Genomic DNA, 18,059 nt, shown 5'->3' with positions numbered 1-18,059 from the left:
TTGTCGGAGTTGGAGTAGAGAGAGGGTTTACCTGTACGAGTAGAGTGGGAGGGAAGAGAGACCAGGAAAAGGAGAAGAAGTGAGCGGCGCCGGTGTTTCTGCTCCTTTGATGGCCCCGCCGATATGTACGATACATGTGTATGTACGGAGTAGCCGGCCTCTCGTTATCAGCAAAGGGAGGGAACGAGACCCTCCTGCATGAGCCGGACAGTTCAACAGTCCAATGGCTGAACTGCTGTGGACCTGCCGGTGTGCCATGAACAGCTGAGCCAGGAAACAAGCTTCCAGCACCGAGAATCAAGCAAGCCGCTTGGCCACGGCTGTCTCTGTCTCATGCCTAGTTAGGAAAGGCCCGGTCTGGATTGAACTGCTACTATGTATCGAATCTCTCCTCTCCTTGGAGGGGTGATTGGGGGGAAGACGAGAAGGGGGGGTATGGAGGTCGTGCATGATTGAGTAGACCTCTTCGCCGGTTCGGGAGCTTGGATAGACCAAGGCAAGAGGGGGAGAAGGAGGGCCAATCGTTGACCCCCTATCGGCCTGGTGTGTGCCTATGTATAAATATGGGCGTCAGATCTGCCTCTCCTGCTGGTCCTCCTTTTCTTTCTCTTTCTTTCTTCATCAAGAACACTTACCAAAGAACTCTCATCAATACCAACAACTCCCACTCCAAATCAGTCAAAATGGGCTTTGGCGACGAGATCGAAAAGTTTGAGAGCGCCGTTGACGGCCAGGAGTGAGTGCCACTTATGCCGCCAGCGTGCTTGTTTGTTTCATTAGGCCGCGAGCTAATCACTTTTGTCATTAAGCTCTGCCCAGCAGCAGTCGTCCAACACTTCCGACTCCGGATACGACACCGTCATCGACAGTGGTGAGATTCAGCCCAGCTCTCCGCTCCCCTTTCATTAACAAATACTGACACATCTAGCTGTCGATTCTTTCGCCTCCAAGGAGGGCGTGTCATCCGCCTTTGACCCGGAGATCAACAACCTGGTCAACAACGAGGTTAACAAGTTCATGTGAATCGCATACGCAGGGACAAACAGACACAGAGATATTTGTGGGAGTTGACTTGAATTGGAGATGTGGCATGAAACCTGTGTTTGAGCCTGTGCAGCGACAATTTGAAACATGACAAAAAGATACTGTGTGCCTGCAACTTCGTGCGTAGATTCGTGCAGGTGATTGGTGCCATAGAATCGCGCCGACCACCCCGCCGCGGACCATATTGCTATCCTGTCTGGTCGTCTCTTTTCAAAATATGGGTGAAACTTCATCACTTTAGGGCTGGTTGTCGTTGCAATCCAGCTCCCATACAAAATAGAAAAGAGGTGCACATGACGTCTTTGTCTTGCAAACGGCAGGTGCGGCAAAGTGTATTACGGCAACCTGTTGATAATATAATGCTTTAGCTGCATCCATGACGTCGGTTCAATTCAGCAGCAGGATCGAGCAATGGAAATATCATGATATATTGGCGCCATGACGTCAATAGCAGTGCGCAACAATAAGTCGCCACTGCTTCTCCGCACGGGACAGAGGACTTTTATGCTGCGTCTGCTGCTCTTTTCAACATTTTATATTGTGCTGTTCACCTCCGGAGCTACACTGTTTCTTTCTTCGCCCAAATTGACCGGACTACCACCTTCACATCTCAATCATGGTTTGGCAGCACGGCGACGAGCACAACATCCCGGCGGAGCACCGACGGAACCAGTATGTTGTTTCAGACTCTCTGTGTCTATGTCTAATACGTGGACCCTGCTGACTTGTCGATCAGTCCTGGGCGTTGGCTGCCGGCCGATCACCGGGTGCAGCACGAATGGTTGCACCGGCGAGTGGAACACGTTGACAACAATCCCAAGCAGGATCTGATCCCGGTGCTGCAGGAGTTCCGGGCGTTGATCGAGACGAACCCGCGGATTTACATGTACTTTACGGAAATGTGGGACGAGGTGCCGCACACGCAAGTTTACAACCGCGACCCGACAGGAAGCCGACAAATCCGCGACCACGGACACATGTTGGATGTGATGAACCATAGCTTCAGCAGCGCGCCCGAGTGGACGGACGCGGCTGAGAGCGTCGGCATGGTGGGGGTTCCTTTGTGTGCGATCTTCGACTACGTGATGGGCACGCCGAGCGGACATGCCGCCTTTCTGGACCCGGACGTGAACCGGATGCTGAAGAAGGTGCTGAACGCATGGGGCCAGTTCCTGAAGACACCGGCGTCTGCCAAGGTGCTGGGCAGCCACAAAACCGGCTGGTTCGGCGAGGTGGGCTACAAGGACGTGATGGCCGTGGCCAATGCGCCCTACAAGACGAGCCACCGGTTCGAGGACATGTTTGTGTGCGACCCGACGGCCGAGTACTACGGCTACAAGTCGTGGGACGACTTCTTCACGCGGCAGCTGCGCGACGAGGCGCGGCCGGTGGCGGCGCCGAACGACGACAGTGTGATCGCCAACGCGTGTGAGAGCCGGGTGTTTGCGGTGGTGCGCGGAGCCCAGCTGCGCGACAAGTTCTGGATCAAGGGACAGCCGTACAGCGTGCTGGACATGCTGGCCCACGACCCGCTGGCGCAGCAGTTTGGCGGCGCCACGGTGTACCAGGCCTTCTTGTCGGCGCTGTCGTACCATCGCTGGCACGCGCCTCTGTCAGGCACCGTGAGGCGGGCATTTGTGCAGGACGGCACGTACTTTAGCGAGCCGCTCTTTGAGGGCGTCGGCGACCCGGAAAACGCGCGCAAAGAGGGCACGGCAGACGAGGACAAAGCGATCGATCCGAAAGGCATCACCGTCGCCCAGGGCTATCTGACTGCGCTGGCCACGCGGGCGGTCGTGTTCTTTGAAGCCGACAACGCTGACATTGGCCTGATGGCTTTTATCGGTGTCGGCATGGACGAGGTCAGCACCTGCGAGATCACCGTGCGCGAGGGCCAGCATGTCACCAAGGGCGATCAGATCGGCATGTTCCACTTTGGCGGCTCGTCACACGTCCTGCTGTTCCGCAAGGGTGTCAAGGTCGACGGTTTCCCGCAACCGGGCGGCGAGGTCAACGTGCCGGTTCGTGGACATCTGGCCAAGGTGCGCTCATCGGTGTCAAAGGGTTGAGAGGTAGTGAGAATGGAAAAGGAAGGGCAGTTTAGAGAGATCAAGTTGGAAATAAATGGGTACTTCGTCATAAAAATCAGGAACAGGAAAATCATCAGAACAAGAAACAAGGTTTCTTACAAAGAAAGACTGCTTGGCTATGCGGCTGTCACAAATCCCACGAATCCACGTGCAATACATGCACGCAAAGTGTAATTATTCTCACCGGCGTGGCCATGGATGTACCGGCACATCCCATCACTCGGCATGTAGTGTAATCAATAAATGGCCAGCTGGCATGGAAATTTCCAGTTTCTTACTAATGCAACAAGTGTCCTGGCACTCCATACTCGTATCACGTCGAGCCTCGGCAAAACGCAGCTTCCCTTCCCTGGTTCTTTTCCCCATTTGCCCCTCCCAGATCGGGGGTTCTGTCGCGTTCGTCTGACCGCCTGCTGAAAGCAGTAGCCCGGGCCGTGGCCGAAACGTCATAGCTCCCGATTATGTCTTCTTCGCCCCTCTCTTGACCACCTCAACGGGCGCCATCCGAAAACAGCAGCGCTGCCCCGACGGCGATGGGACAGGGATTCAGTCACGCCGCTTGGCGCCATGGACGAGATATAAGGCAGTGTCGTGTTCCTGCAGAAGCCAGACAAATGTGTGGGAACAAAGACCAGGCTCTCAAAAGTCAATCAAAATATTGCCCCAATCCCAACACTATACACATCTCAACCATATCCTACCCACATCCACCTCCCCTCTCCACCCGCCATCATGAGCCGCGAGATCACGACTGTGGTGCTGGCCGAGCGGCCCAAGACCGTCGTCGTGCCGGGCGAGACGTTCCGGGTCGAGAAGGTGGCCGCACCGACCGAGGCCGACCTCAAGGACGGCCAGCTGCTGCTGGAGACGCTCTACGTCAGCCTGGACCCGGCCATGCGCGGCTGGCTCAGCACAGAGCGGTCGTACATCCCGCCCGTGGCCATCGGCGCCATCATGCGCGCCGGCGCCATCTGCCGCGTGCTGGCAACGCGCTCGGCCAAGGCGGCCGTCGGCGACATCGTCACATCCTTTTCCGGCTGGACCGAAGTGGCCGTGGCCGAGGAGGCGACGGTGAACAACCTGTTTGCGGCGCTGCCAGCTGAAGCCCGCAGCCAGCTCAGCATGACCGACCTGATGGGCACTCTCGGCATGACCGGCCTGACCGCCTACTTTGGGCTCGACAAGATCGCCGGCCCCTTCAAGCCGACCGACACCGTGGTCGTGTCCGGAGCCGCCGGCGCCACCGGCAGCATCGTTGCCCAGATCGCTAAGCTCAAGGGTGCCAAGCGCGTCATCGGCATCGCCGGCTCCGAAGAAAAGGTCCGCTGGCTCGAGGACGACCTCAAGCTCGACGTCGGCCTCAACTACAAGGACCCCGACTTTGCCAAGAAGCTCCGAGACGCCGTCCCCGACTTTATCGACGTCTACTGGGACAATGTCGGCGGCGAGATCCTCGACTTGGCCCTCAGTCTGGCTGCTCCTCACTCCCGCTACGTCATGTGCGGCGGCATTAGCCAGTACAACTCTGGCAATGTCCAGGGCCCCAAGAACATCCTCAAGGTCGTTACTCAGCGCATCAAGTAAGCATCTCCAACCACCCCTCGCTTTCTTCTGCCCGACACATGCTGACTCTCGACGCAGGCTACAGGGCTTCATCGTCATGGACTACGCCACCGAGTACGAGAGGGCGCTCAAGGACCTCGCCCAGTGGCTGCTCGAGGGCAAGCTTAAGCGGTCCGAGACCATCCTTACCGGCGGCCTTGAGGTGGCCGACCGGGCCCTGCTGGACCTGTTTGAGGGCAAGAACAAGGGCAAGCTTCTCCTCGAGGTCAAGAACCCCAAGGACGAGGCGGCGAGGTTGTAAGCCGACAACGTGAAAGCCGTATGGAGCTGTGGAAAGTCAAAGCAATAGGGTATCATGTGTTTTTCCTCTGCATCTGTAGGAGTTGGTGCCTGCCATATCTAAAATGATAATGATTAAGAATTGTACTCCGTATTCCGGTCTGACCAATTGGTCCTCTTCGCTAGTTTGTCCTTGCCGCAGCTGCAGCTTCCTGTCGCGCCCGTTTCCGCCGCAGGGACGCGTGGTATCGTGCATGAAACTTGGCGTCCTTCTCATGCAGCGGGTTGTAGAGGATGTTGCACTCGGTGCACTCCTTCATGGCGTCGCCGCCGATCGTGAGGCTCAGCGTTGTCTGCGTTGATGCTGCCGGCGTGGGAGTTTTCTTCCGTGCCGATGCCTGTTGTTCCTGGTCGACCAGTCCACACATGCCGAGCATCCTCGCTCGCATACGTGCTCGCATCCGGACGCTCGATGCTGTGGTGCCGCTGCCGGTCTGGCTTTGCCGGTCTTGACCGTCGCCTTTTGCATCCTCCTCCGGTCTTGCCGTCTTCGTGTCGCTCTCTGCCTTCTTCTCGGACACATCAGGGATGTCCGGCCGTATGTTCAACCGTCGCTTCTGACGAGGCCGTGCTGTTGGAGGACTCCGCGGCGGCGATGGTGGCGGTGTACCGGTGACTGCTGCCGTCTGTGATGTGCTTTCTGGGGCGGCAGACCGGTCCGACTCGCCGGCAGAGCATTGTGATGACGAGGACGATGTTGTGTGGGTGCAGCTTCGGGGCAGTGGTGCCGGCTGGAAGTATCGCAGGATGCCGGACCGCTTGTGCTTTTTGGAGCTGCCATCGCTTGCCGTCGTCGACGGCGGCGAGGGCACTTTGGAAGAGGTCGGCTTCACCGTCTCGGCGCTGTCAGAAGCCGCATTGGCCGTTCTCACCGAAGGTGCTGGATGGCGGCCATCCTCATCTGCACTGTCTGCGAGCGGACGTTTCTTGCCGTATGTCCGGATCGTGCGTCTCCGCGGCGGGGGTATGTCTGTCGATGGCGTTGTGGGTGTAGGGGATGACGATGGTGATGATGCTGCTGATGCTGCCATGGTCTTTGGGTTTGTGGGTGAACGTGAGCTCGGCGTGTCGGGCGTCATGAGTCCCATCGTAGCTGATGGCTCGGCAGCGTGTCGATACAGCGTCAGATCGCTTTTCTGGCTTGATGAGACACGACTGCGCAAACACACACGTCCGATCGGGGGAATTAAGAATGATGCATTCGACTGTGTAAGGGGCAATTGGCAGAGGTGGAAACATGGAACTTGCATCGTCGTGTCGTAGTTAGTGCCCCGCTTTGAGACACGGTCCAAGACGCGTAGACAGGGTCGCGTTTTCATGTGCGTCACGTGACGATGCGTAAAACTTTATTCATCCTTCGGCAGTCCCAATGCGAAGATGGAAGCATGGTGTGATCGGGCAGATCCGAGCGCTATCACTGTTCGAGTAGACATGCTGGACGTGTGGTGTACAGAGAGGGCCCAGTTCTATGATGCTGGCAGCTCCGGTTTCCGTCTCCGTACGCCCAACTCGTCGCCTGCCATTCCTGTTGACGCTGTTGCAGCACCGGACGAGAGCTTTGAATCAAAAGGTAGTGCGGACGCAGTGTCTGCCGTCTTCTCCTCCACACCGGCGGCGCCGACGAGCCAGGTCCGCAGCACCTGCTTCGTCTCCATCTCCTTTTCCTTCTCGTCCTTGCTCTTAGCCTCGGACAGATGCCAGACGTAGCCGGCATAGAGACCGTATTCGGCCAGGCCGACCAGCACGCTGCCTCCCATAGACAAGAACAGCCGCGACGGCGTAGGCCACCAGCGGGCCAGCACCCACAGCGTGTAGGCGACGCCGCCCATGGTGAGGACAAAGTTGAGAATCAGCATGACCTGGCGGTGCACATCGTTGAGCGTGACCTCGTCGTCGCCCGCATCGGCAGAATAGACCGGCCGGTTGACCCGGGCAAAGGCCTCGTTGGCGGCGTGGTATTCGGGCGGGTTGACCATGCGCTCGTAGGCTCGGGCCTCTTCGTCGTGGCGCAGCCGGGCCATCAGGGCCTTGTACTCGTCGGACTGCGCGAAGCGAAGAAACGGTCAGACAGCTGCAACAAGCTAAATTCATGGCAATGGAAGGAGACACGCACTGGCTCCGGCTTCGGCGATGGTGGTGGCACGTAGACCTTGGCACCGACCAGAAGGGCCTCCAGGGTTGTCGGGGCTGCAGCAGCATCGGTGGCCTCGTCAGTGGACTCGTTTCGCTTCAGTATCTCCCACAAGTCCACCACCTGCCCATGGGATATGGGCTTGCCGACGGCAGGGGCATCGAGGCTTGGTTCGCTGCTGCTTGCTGTTGCTATTGCTATTGCTGCTGCTTCGCTTTCATTTCCGTCGTTTTCGCTGTCGTCAGAATTCTTTTGTCGCCACGCATGAATCCGCTCCAGGCCCCTCACCATCGAATTCGTCATTGTTAGAAGCACCATGGCGGGCAACGGCAGTCGGTCGACTCCTCGGTGCGATGCCAGGTATTTTGCTGCCAGAGCATCTTATCCTACAGCACCAGAAAAGCGGGCCACAGGCGCTGAGAGTGCCGGGAGCAGGCGGGACAAGCGGCGAGCGGTGATTGGCCAAGGCAGCTCGAAAATTCTCAATGTACAAAGTACGGAGTACTGGGTAGAAAAGGCAGAATGGAAAAAGTATTCTGTCAGATCGGGCCATCTTCACGGGCCCACGACGTATGCTCCGACGCCTTCCAGTCTCGCAATCTACACCGGGGACAAGCTGTCGGGCCATTCCCTCTTCTGCCTCGTCGGATGCTCACAGAACAAGCGCCGTGAACCTGCGCAGCCGTGAGCCATCGATCGCCTCGGCCCCTCCGACATCGACTCCTCTCGTGCCAGTGAGTGGACCAATTGACCGCGGGGACACCTCGCCGACCTCGCCGACGACTCAGACAGCAGCAGAACAGAGTCATGGCGGCGCGTTTCGGCGGTGGTGCGCAAACGGCACTGTGCTCTGGTCGAGCTCCGACAAGTCTGTTGCGACGGCCATTGCCAGCATCAACGACGACGTCATCTCTTTCGGCAGCAGCAGCCTCAGCGCTGTATACGGCGCACGGTTGGCCGGCCGGCCGGCGACAGTCGTCGGCATGGTCGGCAGCCGTGTCGGTGGCCGGCAACATCGTGTCCAATGCCATCAGCCGGGCCAAGAAGAACGAGATGGCCATTGATCCGCTGCGGGTTGTGGCCAAGGAGATGAAGTATCTGATCGGCGACGTGCGCAAGCTCCTCGGCTCTGGCCATCCATCGCTGGATCGCGCGGCCAAATACTACACCCAGGCCGAGGGCAAGCACATGCGGCCGCTGATCGTGCTACTGATGTCGCGCGCCACCTTCCAATGCCCCAAGGCACCGCCATCACAGGCGCAGTTGTCAGAGGCACAAGCTGACTGGCCGCTGTCGCCGTCAGCAACACCACCGCTGCAGGCAGCCGCCGGCGTCGATGCCTCCATCTCTCCGCTCAATGTCCTCTCCGACTTCAACCCGGCCTGGGGCGGCAAGTCGCCCCTCGTCGACTCCACGTCCATCACGATCCCGTCATCCTTCACGCCATCATCGCCCTCCAGTGCTGCTGCTGCTGCTGCCGAATCAGACGCTGCTGTCGACACCAATATCCCCGATATCCTGCCATCGCAGCGGCGGCTGGCCGAGATCACCGAGCTGATCCACACGGCATCGCTGCTGCATGACGACGTCATCGACCACTCGGAGTCGCGGCGCGGCGCGCCCTCAGCCAACCTCGAGTTTGGCAACAAGATGGCCGTGCTGGCCGGTGACTTTCTGCTCGGCCGCGCCTCTGTGGCACTCGCCCGCCTGCGCAACGCTGAAGTCGTCGAGCTGCTATCGACCGTGATCGCCAACCTGGTCGAGGGCGAGTTCATGCAGCTCAAAAACACGGCCCGTGACGAGACTAACCCGGTCTGGAGCGAGGCCACTCTGCAGTACTACCTGCAGAAGACCTACCTCAAGACGGCATCGCTGATCAGCAAGAGCTGCCGTGCTGCTGCCCTTCTCGGCGGGGCTGATGCCCAGACCGTCGATGCTGCCTATGCGTACGGCAAGAATCTCGGCCTCGCCTTCCAGCTGGTCGACGACATGCTCGATTACACCCGCTCAGCCAAGGATCTCGGCAAGCCGGCCGGTGCCGACCTCGAGCTCGGCCTGGCCACCGCTCCGCTGCTGTTCGCCTGGCGCGAGAACCCGGAGCTCGGTGCCCTGGTTGGCCGCAAGTTTGCCCAGCCAGGAGACGTTGCAAGAGTACGCTCACGCTCCCCAGAATACCCTCCTCTGCCACTTCTGTCCTCTCGCTGACCCTATCCTCTCTAGGCGCGTGAAATCGTCCTTGCTAGCGACGGCGTCGAGCAGACCCGCGCGCTCGCTCAGGACTATGCCGAACAGGCCATTGCGGCCATTAGCGCGTTCCCCGAAAGCGATGCCAAGAACGGCCTGGTCGAGATGGCCATCAAGACGCTGAAGCGCCAGAAATAGACGGGCGTGTACGATACTATGCATGGGGATTGGGTCATATAGACAAATATGGAGAGGAAGATCACGACGCCTGGCAACATTGGCTAATTGCGATTGCTTCTTCATGCACACCGCTCGCACATATACACAGTAAACGCTGGAGTCCACTGGGGCCACTGTTGGTCCGCTTGCACACAACGTTGGCCTTTGGCGTTGACCTCCACTGAGCTGCCTGTCTGCCCAAGACGCCTTTGTTCGATGCAGCTTCCAGCGGGTACTGATACCTGGCGGTCTGACCTGGCGCCAAATACGAAGTACATATTACATCTGCTTGAAGACCCATACGCGGCTTTTGCTACTTGTAGACCGAGCCCCTCTACATTTTACGTACTGGCCCAGACGTGAAGCCTCTTGGTGCCTTTGTTTGCAGCTAGCGTGAATACCTCAAGTGTGCCAATGAAGCATCGTGTGTTTGTTGATGTGAAGGATAATAAAGAACTTTAGCGAGTATAGACGTGTCGGCTAGATAAGTGACAAGAGTACGGTGAAGAAATCGAGTAATGGAAAAAGAATCAAGCTTGGCGGGTCTTATCTGTAATACTCCGTATTACTGTAATTTTCTGCAGAATTTGTAAAATTGCAGAATTCAAAAGAGCCTGGAGACTAGACAAACAACTCGAGGGCTGGGCTAGAGGATCGTCTTATTCGACGTTACTCGACCCTTTACTCGACCATTACTCGATTGTTACTCGATGGAAACTCGCAAGGGGAGAAAGACCAGCTGAATACGAACAAGCTGGGCAAAAATAACCCACAGAGCGGCGAACTCCTAGCGCGCTTTGGGCACGTGAACCAACTGGCAGATACACGGCACCAACTGCCTAAAAACGACTGGCCAGAGGTCGGGCTTGCCCGATTCTGAGGCGGGGGGGTCTTCCTGGACGACCAATCAGCGCCTTCCATGCCTTTTCCCTACGTTCCGGCTCCGGTAGTGAGAGAAGCGGTCTTGATAAGGAATCTAGACAAAAACCGCGTTCCAGAGACAAGCACTGCCCCTTCCACCCGGCCCAAGATAAGGCGGACAGCAAAGACGAATGAACCACACAGATGTGAGCATCCTTTCATTGGCCGCCGATTTTTGCCCCTATCGTAAATAGGAGGCTGGCAAAATGGATGGGCAAAACGTATGAAGTAGACAGAATGCTGGATCGAAAGAAAAACATAGTACTCCGTAATCGAGCCAAAGAAGGAGTGGGCAGGCCTGTCTCTGACAGCCGTTCACGACTCCATCTTGGCGGGTCTTCCGTGTTAGCCTCGCTCTCTCTTCGGCCGTCTCCTCCGGGAGAACACGTTTTGATTGATGGCGCCGTCTTTCTTTTTCCTCTGGCCCAGCTGAAGCCTGTCTGTCCTGTGTCCTGCCCCTTTGTTGACCCTCCCTCGCCCAAATCTGGCGCATCCGTCTTATCTGTGGCACGCCTCGCTTGGCTTCCGCACTCACCCGGAACTGATAAGGCCTGCATTTCCACACAGAGCAACTTGCCAGACCGACCTCTTACTTTCTCTTGCTCTTTCCTCCTCTGTTTCTGTCCCTGTCCGTCTTATCGGCAATACATACCCTGGTCTACCCCGGCTTTTCCCCCAGACTTCACCTCTACTTTTTTCTGGCCCCCATCCATTCTAGTCCTCAGACAGGATGGTGACCACGGTTGTCTGCCCCCCGGCCGACGAGCAGCCAGCCCTGGTGGCCCTTGCGTCCTCCAGGGCCGTCCTCACGCTGCCGGACGATTCTCTTGTCCTCTCGCCTGCCACCATCTTGATCAGCCCCCAGACCGGCAAGATCGTGTCCATCACACCGCAGGTGCTGCCTCCCTCGGCCTTTGACCTGGCCGCCACCCGCTATGTGGACTACTCGCCACAGCTGCTCATGCCCGGCCTCGTCGACGCTCACGTGCACCTCAACGAGCCCGGCCGCACAGAGTGGGAGGGTTTCCACACGGGCACGCGTGCTGCTGCTGCCGGTGGCGTGACCACCGTCGTCGACATGCCGCTCAACGCCATCCCGCCCACCACGACCTTGGCCGGCTTCCGCGCCAAGCTCGATGCCAGCCGTGGCCAGTGTTGGGTCGACGTGGGCTTCTATGGCGGCCTTGTCCCCGGCAACGCCCACGAACTGCTGCCGCTGGTCGAGGCCGGCGTGCGCGGCTTCAAGGGCTTCCTCATCCACTCGGGCGTCGACGAGTTCCCGGCCGTCGGACCCGAAGACATCGCCACCGCCTTGCAAACACTGCGAGATGCCGACACCACCCTCATGTTCCACGCCGAGATGCTGCCGTGCGGCACCGTCGAAACCTCGGCAGCCGATGCCACAGCAGCAGCCCTGACAGCCGCCCAAGACGGCAGACCTGATGCCTACGACACCTTCCTGGCGTCCAGGCCGCCCTTGTTCGAGACCACAGCAGTCGAGCAGATCGTCACACTGGCGCCGCTCGCACCCAAACTGCACCTGCACATTGTCCACCTGTCGGCCACCGAGTGCATCCCTATCCTGCGCCAGGCCCGAGCCAACGGCATCCACATCACGGCCGAGACGTGCTACCACTACCTGGGCCTCGCTGCAGACGACATCCCCGATGGCGACACGCGCCACAAGTGCTGTCCGCCCATCCGCAACCAGATCAACCAGGATGGTCTGTGGGAAGAGCTTGGCCGGCCCGACAGTGTTATTCGCACCGTCGTGTCCGACCACTCGCCCTGCACCCCGGATCTGAAGCTTTTGCCGGGCCATCTCGAGCCAGCTCCTGGGTCTCCGAGTCTGTCTGCCGAAGAAATCGATGGTCCAGCCCCCATGCGTCACTCCGACTCCGGTATCGATATGACCCTGCCCAGCGACGAGATCAAGGCCGCGACATCGGCAGTAACGGCAACCAAGGTCATCGCTGTTGAGGAGCGCGGCGACTTCATGGCCGCCTGGGGTGGCATTGCATCCGTCGGCCTGGGCCTGTCTGTCATGCACACGGCCTCGCTGGCAAGAGCCGCGGCCAAGGACAAGCAGTCTTGTCACAGCAGCTGTACTGGCCAACATGATTCGACGCATAGCTCGGTTCCCACCATCCTGGACATCGTCCGCCTCTGCTGCCAAGCCACTGCGCAACAGGTCGGCCTGGCTCACCGCAAGGGTGGTCTGCGAGCCGGCATGGACGCCGACGTGTGTGTGTTTGATGACGCCCTCAGTTGGACCCTGTGTCCGGGTGACATGCGCTGGAAGAACCGCTGTTCGCCTTGGGAGGGCCACACATTCCAGGGTCGCGTGCGGGCGACATGGCTGCGCGGCCAGCCTGTCTTTGAGCTCAGCGCTTCAAACGGCGGCTTCGGCACTGCACCACCCGTCGGCGAGGCTATTTTGGAGAAGCGACTGCCCGCAGCGCTGGCTGCATAGCCTTCAGAACGCTCAGGCTATGATGTCGCCCCATCTTCTGTTTTCTCTTTCCTTTGTTCACTGATTGGAGGCTGCCAGGGAGGCTTAGCGCTATTGATATCCGCATCGGTATGGAGTGTTTTAGGTGGAATAGCATGCGATCAGAAGACGAAATCATGAGACTCCAATTGCATCTTCTTCTGCTGTCCTTATGTTGTCCTGTCTTTCTTCCAGAGCTCGCTTTCTTAATTATGTTGTCCCATGACGTAAGATATGATACTGAATCAGTAGTGGTTTCCGTTAGTGCAATGCAAATGCTATATTGGGAAGGTCCGCTTTCAGTAATCTCGTAATCCATCAACGCAACTTCCTAAAACTGGCACACAGACTGCATCAAGACTCCGGCTAAATTGCCAAGCCCTTATAACCAAAGGGAACCCCTAAATCCCAGATGACAACGCAACGGGCATGCTGTACCCAAAACATTCAATCATCACAGCACAAACTCCAGCGTCCTACCCGCCCGCCTTATCAACCATGCCCACCCGAGCCCTCTTCTTTCACATGCATCAAGCCAGTCTGTTCCTAAATCACCGACCCATTCATTGAGTTCGGGCACAGAACTGCTCCACAACAAAACTTATTAGGTACAAATATGGCCACCTACAAAAGCAAGTTGAAAAACACACATGACGTTGCGGAGCCAAACTAAACAAGCAAAGGCAGCCAGTTCGCTACCACCTAGGAGATAAAAGCAAATGGGGTATAAGTGCGGACAATCCTATCCGCAAAACGATCGACGTAAGGAAAGGCAGCAGGCTGTTGGTAATGGCACCAGTCTGGAGGTATATCGACTGGGGATGTCAAAAAAGAGATCCATGCCCCAGCTTGTATGCCACGGCTTGCCAGTCCCATGCGAGAAGATATTCACCCGCATCCATGAGCCTCCACACCTCGTTCAAGACCTCTAGGGCCTGATTCGTGTTTCGGAGTCCGGTGTAGCCGTGGATGGTGTGGATGGCTTCACAGATCCGAGCCTGCTCAGCTGGTGCATAGCAGGCGGTACCCACGACAACACAAGGAAGCAGCAGAAGGGTCTGGGCTGGGTCGCTTGGTTGGAAGGATTCGAGAAGCGCCAGGGTTTCGTCCACGGCCACGTTTACCACCGGCTCGTAGTTCGTTGGACGGCGGATTGGTGGTGGAGATGCACGCAAATCGCTGCTACCGTTTTGTCTGATTGTTTGCACATTTTCGTCGATTTGCGAACTGGGGGAGGCGTCGCTTTTAGCCCCGTTGTCGGCTAACGAAGGGCGACGCGAGTCGTCCATGTTGTCGTAATCACATACCCTTGCATCTATTCCTGGAGACGGTGAAGAAGCCGGGCTAGACGAGGCTGACCGCGGGGGCGTGTCGGTCAAGGTAGCCCCAGCCCGCGTCAAGATAGTCGGTGCTGAATCCGGGCTCGAAGATGGCGGACATATCGTCATCTTCAGATACAGCCAGGTCATCTGTTTATAAAGCAGCGTAACACTTTCCCGGCTATCGCCAATTGGCCATTGTGGCGACCAGTCGAGAATGCTAGACTCGATATCAGATGCACGATACAGGCTGTCATAGTCTACTCTCGGATCAGTGTTGTTTTCGATTCTTTCACGGATGCGAATTCGAATGTTGGTGATTTCACTAATGTGGTTGAAAAGGCCATCAGCCACGCCGATGAGTCGTGGTGCATGAATTGGTGTAGGCGGAGTCCAGTCACTGCCACCAACATAGGCGCGATTTGTGTGTGGTGGGAAGCTCAGGAGGTCATCGGCAAAGATGTGATAGAAGAAAATCTCGACAATGAAGGCGTAAAAATCCGAGTCTCCGGGCGGAGATTTCGCAATCAGAATAACAGGAACGCGTCGTAGTGACAGCGCGGACCGCTTCCCCCGATGCCTACTCCCTCGGCCAGGGACTCCAGCACCAGGCACAGCATCTGGCCATAGCGGGCAGCAAGCATCACGTTCGGGTCGACGTTGTTATTCCGGTCCTCACTGATGGCGTCGTAAAGAGACTTCACGGCCATACTGTTATGGTGGCTTCCACGTCGTTGTAGAGAATCGGCAGTAACTTTGGTGGTTCTCTGAAGGATCTTGGCGCCGTAGGGCGTGTCATAGTCGAGGTGCTTGCTGGAGAGGGACAAGAGCGAGTGCATCATGCCCTGATGCCTCGTGGCCAGGGGCACGAGCTTGTCTCGAAATGCGTTCTTTTGCTCTCCTTCGACGGTGAACACGGCACTAAGATGGTCGTTGTAGTGCTTCCAGAAGATACGGTCCTCTGATGTTTCCAAGCCGGTGAAGATGGGCTGCATGGTGATAATCGGCAGGCTGTGGTTCTTGAGAAGCTCTGCAAGCGCGCTGGTAAGCGATACTGACGGCAAGCGATAATGATAACACAAACGTGTAAGTAGAGCTCTCACCTTCTTCGGCCTTCTCCTTGCCGCTCTTCCAGATCTGCTTTTCGGGATAGCCTTCGCATATCACGGCGTTCTTCTCACAATTCAAGCCTACAAGGGACAGCAGGTTACTGGTCAGCGTTGTGTTGCAGTGGGCAGACCGCAACAGTTGGGTGAATTTTGCCTCTTACATCTTGGCTTGGCTTCATCGCACTTCTTTTTCCGCTTGCGACAGGTGATGCAGCCAGTCTTGGACCGGCCCTTGTTCATCTTGCTCACAGAGGCCGAAGTGGGAATAGCGCCAATTTTCCGAGGTCGTCCTCGAGGTCGTTTGACTTTGGACTGAGGAAGAATCTCAGTCTCGCCACGTGCTTCGGGGTGCGCAGGTGCCTCTTTCAGGTCTTCTAGGCGGAAGTCGTCCTCATCGATGGGTTCCAGCTTGGGAATATGCAAATGGTCGATCTCGGCGGTCTCCCAATGCATATCACTCATATGTCCGAGAGGGCTGTCCGGCCCTACGTCTGAATCAACGAGATCATTGGTCCCATACGCATGCGAGCCATGCGAAACTGGCGATGTGGAGTTCTCTGGGGTGGCAGAGGATGACGATGTCGAGGTATCCAATGGTGGCGCAGAGGACAGGCTGCTGGGCGCGGTGAGCAGATAGGTTTCAGCATTTGTGGAGGCAGAAATGGGTATGTCGATGCCCGTGCTGATGGGCGACAGAGGGCCATTGCTGATCTGCGAGGTAGCGACAGAGAAGTCGGAAGAAAAAGAAGAGCGGTGGTTTGAGCTCGAAGACATACCCCACTGGAGCGGGACAGACGAGTGATGGCCATCATCGAAATTCATGGCAGGACGGCAAGGCCACGAGGAGTCGGTGTTGCCAGATGTGACTGAGTTTGAGTGATCCATTGCTCGTCATTAACGACGGCATGCCAATCGCAAGATATGTAAGGGGAGTAAGAGGCGGGCGGACGTGGCGACGAGGTTGGGTAATAAGTAGCAAGTGAGAGCAGCCAGCCCGGGGCCGATACAGCACGACCAATCGTAGCTCGACAGGAGAGGAAAGGGTAGATGTCTCACGAGCGGCGACGTTGGTTGGCTCGACGATCAGATATCTTCACCACTAAACTAGACAGCGTAGCGTTGGCCAATGGCTTGTGAATGGATTGTGGAGAAGACATCCAAGAGGGGAGCGGAAACAGAGTTAGGTCGGGGAGGGGGGTACTATGTAGGGGTGTAAGAAGGGCGAAAAAGGTATTGGCAGAAGGAAGATGATGGAGAATACGTCGTAGAAAGCGGTAAGGCGATCGAGGCGAACCAAGAGATGGGGGCTGCGGGCTGCGGGCTGCTGTGAAATGCGAGAGCTAGGAGGTGAGAGGCCTTACGCGAACGGAGGTAAATGGGCGTGGCCTTGTCCGACGAAAAAGCTGGCGTGACCTGGCCAGTGGCAACCTTATTGGAGTGATTGGCCCTCTGAACGGGTGTGGCAGAGGAGAATTAGAGTTGAACAAGGAAGGAGGGGTGCAAGCAGATTAGGCGGCGAAAACGGAGGTCCAAGGGTGTGCTGCAGCTGCTGGCAGGACCGATATAAAATATGTCTTATTTGGCTGTTCGCCATGGTCCCATGCAGGAGGCGTTCCAGCGGAGAGAGGGAGCAGCGAGAGGAGAAAGTTAGGACTGTACATGCAGATGTGCATACTCCGTAGGTGCGGGCAGCCTGCATGGGCTGGGGGAGAGAAAAGCAGGACCGAGGGGCAGGATGGCCGAGAAAGTCCACGAGGAGAGGCGGACAAGAGGCGGAAACAGCAGGCCTGTCGGGGGAGAATAGAATAATATTCAGTTTCCGGGTTATGACAGCTCCTGTGAAGGAGGGGTGCAGGGCGATGGGCTGGTGGAGGGGTGGGGCGCTAGAGGAAGAAGGTCCTACGGAGTACGAAGTAGGTCTTGAAAAGATAGACAACAGACAACCAGACAGACGGACAGCAGCAGGACAGCGTAGCCAGACGGACGTATTGGTACTATGTAATATGGGGAATCGCTCTCGCTTTTGCGCTTCCAGCCAGCGATAGTGGAGAGTGTTCCGGGACGGAGAGAACAAGCGCTCGTTCGACCCTACTACTCCGTATATGAGAAATATTCCGAGTACTCGTACTCCGTACACCACGCGCGTAGGATTATCGTCCACACGAGGCCATGATGAGATGGCAGCACTGCCGATCCACAGCTTGTGAGCATCTCAGTGATGGGCCAGAAAAGACCTACTGGTACGGAGTATGAGACACTGACCAGGGTCTGCATGGGTAGAGTCCCCCTAGGCTTTAAGCTAGACGTATCCCGTCTTAGCTCGCTGGCAGCAGGTGCTTTCGCTGTGGAGGCCTAGAGGCTTGGTCGCCTTCCCTATTCAGGCCATATTTTCGGAGGGAGCTGACGCGCAGCCGCTGTGCAATGCTCCGTGCTCGCGTACTCCGCACAAATGGCTGCCTGTAATTCGGAGTATGCGCCTGCTCGGCTTTGCTCGCAGCGGATGTTTTCCGGACACAAGCAGACCGGTCTCCTCATGCGCCTGTGTCACAGCCTTCGTCCCTCCTCCTTTCAGCGGTAGGACCGCGTCTACGGGTCATGCCTCGGTGCGCCATCCTCGACCACGGCGGTTGTTTCCCCAAACGTTTCATC

General features: G+C 57.3%; 7 protein-coding genes across 7 annotated transcripts; 5 read left to right on the top strand and 2 right to left on the bottom strand.

Moving 5' to 3' along the window:
• Window positions 1-683: 683 nt before the first annotated feature.
• On the top strand, window positions 684-1,023 carry CMQ_3743 (uncharacterized protein; the record flags this gene model as incomplete). Its single annotated transcript, XM_014319681.1, has 3 exons — window positions 684-736; window positions 810-871; window positions 929-1,023. The coding sequence occupies 3 exons, from the start codon at window positions 684-686 to the stop codon at window positions 1,021-1,023; spliced, it is 210 nt and encodes a 69-aa protein (XP_014175156.1).
• A 637-nt stretch (window positions 1,024-1,660) lies between these two features.
• CMQ_3503 (phosphatidylserine decarboxylase family protein) lies at window positions 1,661-3,113 on the top strand (the record flags this gene model as incomplete). Its single annotated transcript, XM_014319441.1, has 2 exons — window positions 1,661-1,716; window positions 1,781-3,113. The coding sequence occupies 2 exons, from the start codon at window positions 1,661-1,663 to the stop codon at window positions 3,111-3,113; spliced, it is 1,389 nt and encodes a 462-aa protein (XP_014174916.1).
• Window positions 3,114-3,866: 753 nt separating this feature from the next.
• On the top strand, window positions 3,867-4,998 carry CMQ_3431 (alcohol dehydrogenase; the record flags this gene model as incomplete). Its single annotated transcript, XM_014319369.1, has 2 exons — window positions 3,867-4,714; window positions 4,776-4,998. 2 exons carry the CDS (start codon window positions 3,867-3,869, stop codon window positions 4,996-4,998), a joined length of 1,071 nt encoding a protein of 356 aa, XP_014174844.1.
• Window positions 4,999-5,158: 160 nt separating this feature from the next.
• CMQ_3295 (uncharacterized protein) lies at window positions 5,159-7,470 on the bottom strand (the record flags this gene model as incomplete). The annotated part of the gene is made up of 3 exons (XM_014319233.1): window positions 5,159-6,172; window positions 6,539-7,078; window positions 7,150-7,470. The coding sequence occupies 3 exons, from the start codon at window positions 7,468-7,470 to the stop codon at window positions 5,159-5,161; spliced, it is 1,875 nt and encodes a 624-aa protein (XP_014174708.1).
• A 269-nt stretch (window positions 7,471-7,739) lies between these two features.
• On the top strand, window positions 7,740-9,549 carry CMQ_3508 (hexaprenyl pyrophosphate synthetase; the record flags this gene model as incomplete). The annotated part of the gene is made up of 3 exons (XM_014319446.1): window positions 7,740-8,072; window positions 8,143-9,318; window positions 9,388-9,549. 3 exons carry the CDS (start codon window positions 7,740-7,742, stop codon window positions 9,547-9,549), a joined length of 1,671 nt encoding a protein of 556 aa, XP_014174921.1.
• A 1,672-nt stretch (window positions 9,550-11,221) lies between these two features.
• On the top strand, window positions 11,222-12,964 carry CMQ_3750 (allantoinase; the record flags this gene model as incomplete). The annotated part of the gene is made up of 1 exon (XM_014319688.1): window positions 11,222-12,964. The coding sequence occupies one exon, from the start codon at window positions 11,222-11,224 to the stop codon at window positions 12,962-12,964; it is 1,743 nt and encodes a 580-aa protein (XP_014175163.1).
• Window positions 12,965-13,806: 842 nt separating this feature from the next.
• CMQ_3768 (c6 zinc finger domain containing protein) lies at window positions 13,807-16,232 on the bottom strand (the record flags this gene model as incomplete). Its single annotated transcript, XM_014319706.1, has 4 exons — window positions 13,807-14,807; window positions 14,867-15,331; window positions 15,405-15,491; window positions 15,572-16,232. The coding sequence occupies 4 exons, from the start codon at window positions 16,230-16,232 to the stop codon at window positions 13,807-13,809; spliced, it is 2,214 nt and encodes a 737-aa protein (XP_014175181.1).
• Between the last annotated feature and the right edge of the window lie 1,827 nt (window positions 16,233-18,059).

This window comes from Grosmannia clavigera, assembly GCF_000143105.1.
Source record: "Grosmannia clavigera kw1407 unplaced genomic scaffold GCSC_113, whole genome shotgun sequence".
NCBI lineage: Eukaryota > Fungi > Ascomycota > Sordariomycetes > Ophiostomatales > Ophiostomataceae > Leptographium > Leptographium clavigerum.
Note: the sequence above shows the minus strand (reverse complement) of the source record. Positions and strands in the feature narration are given on the sequence as shown.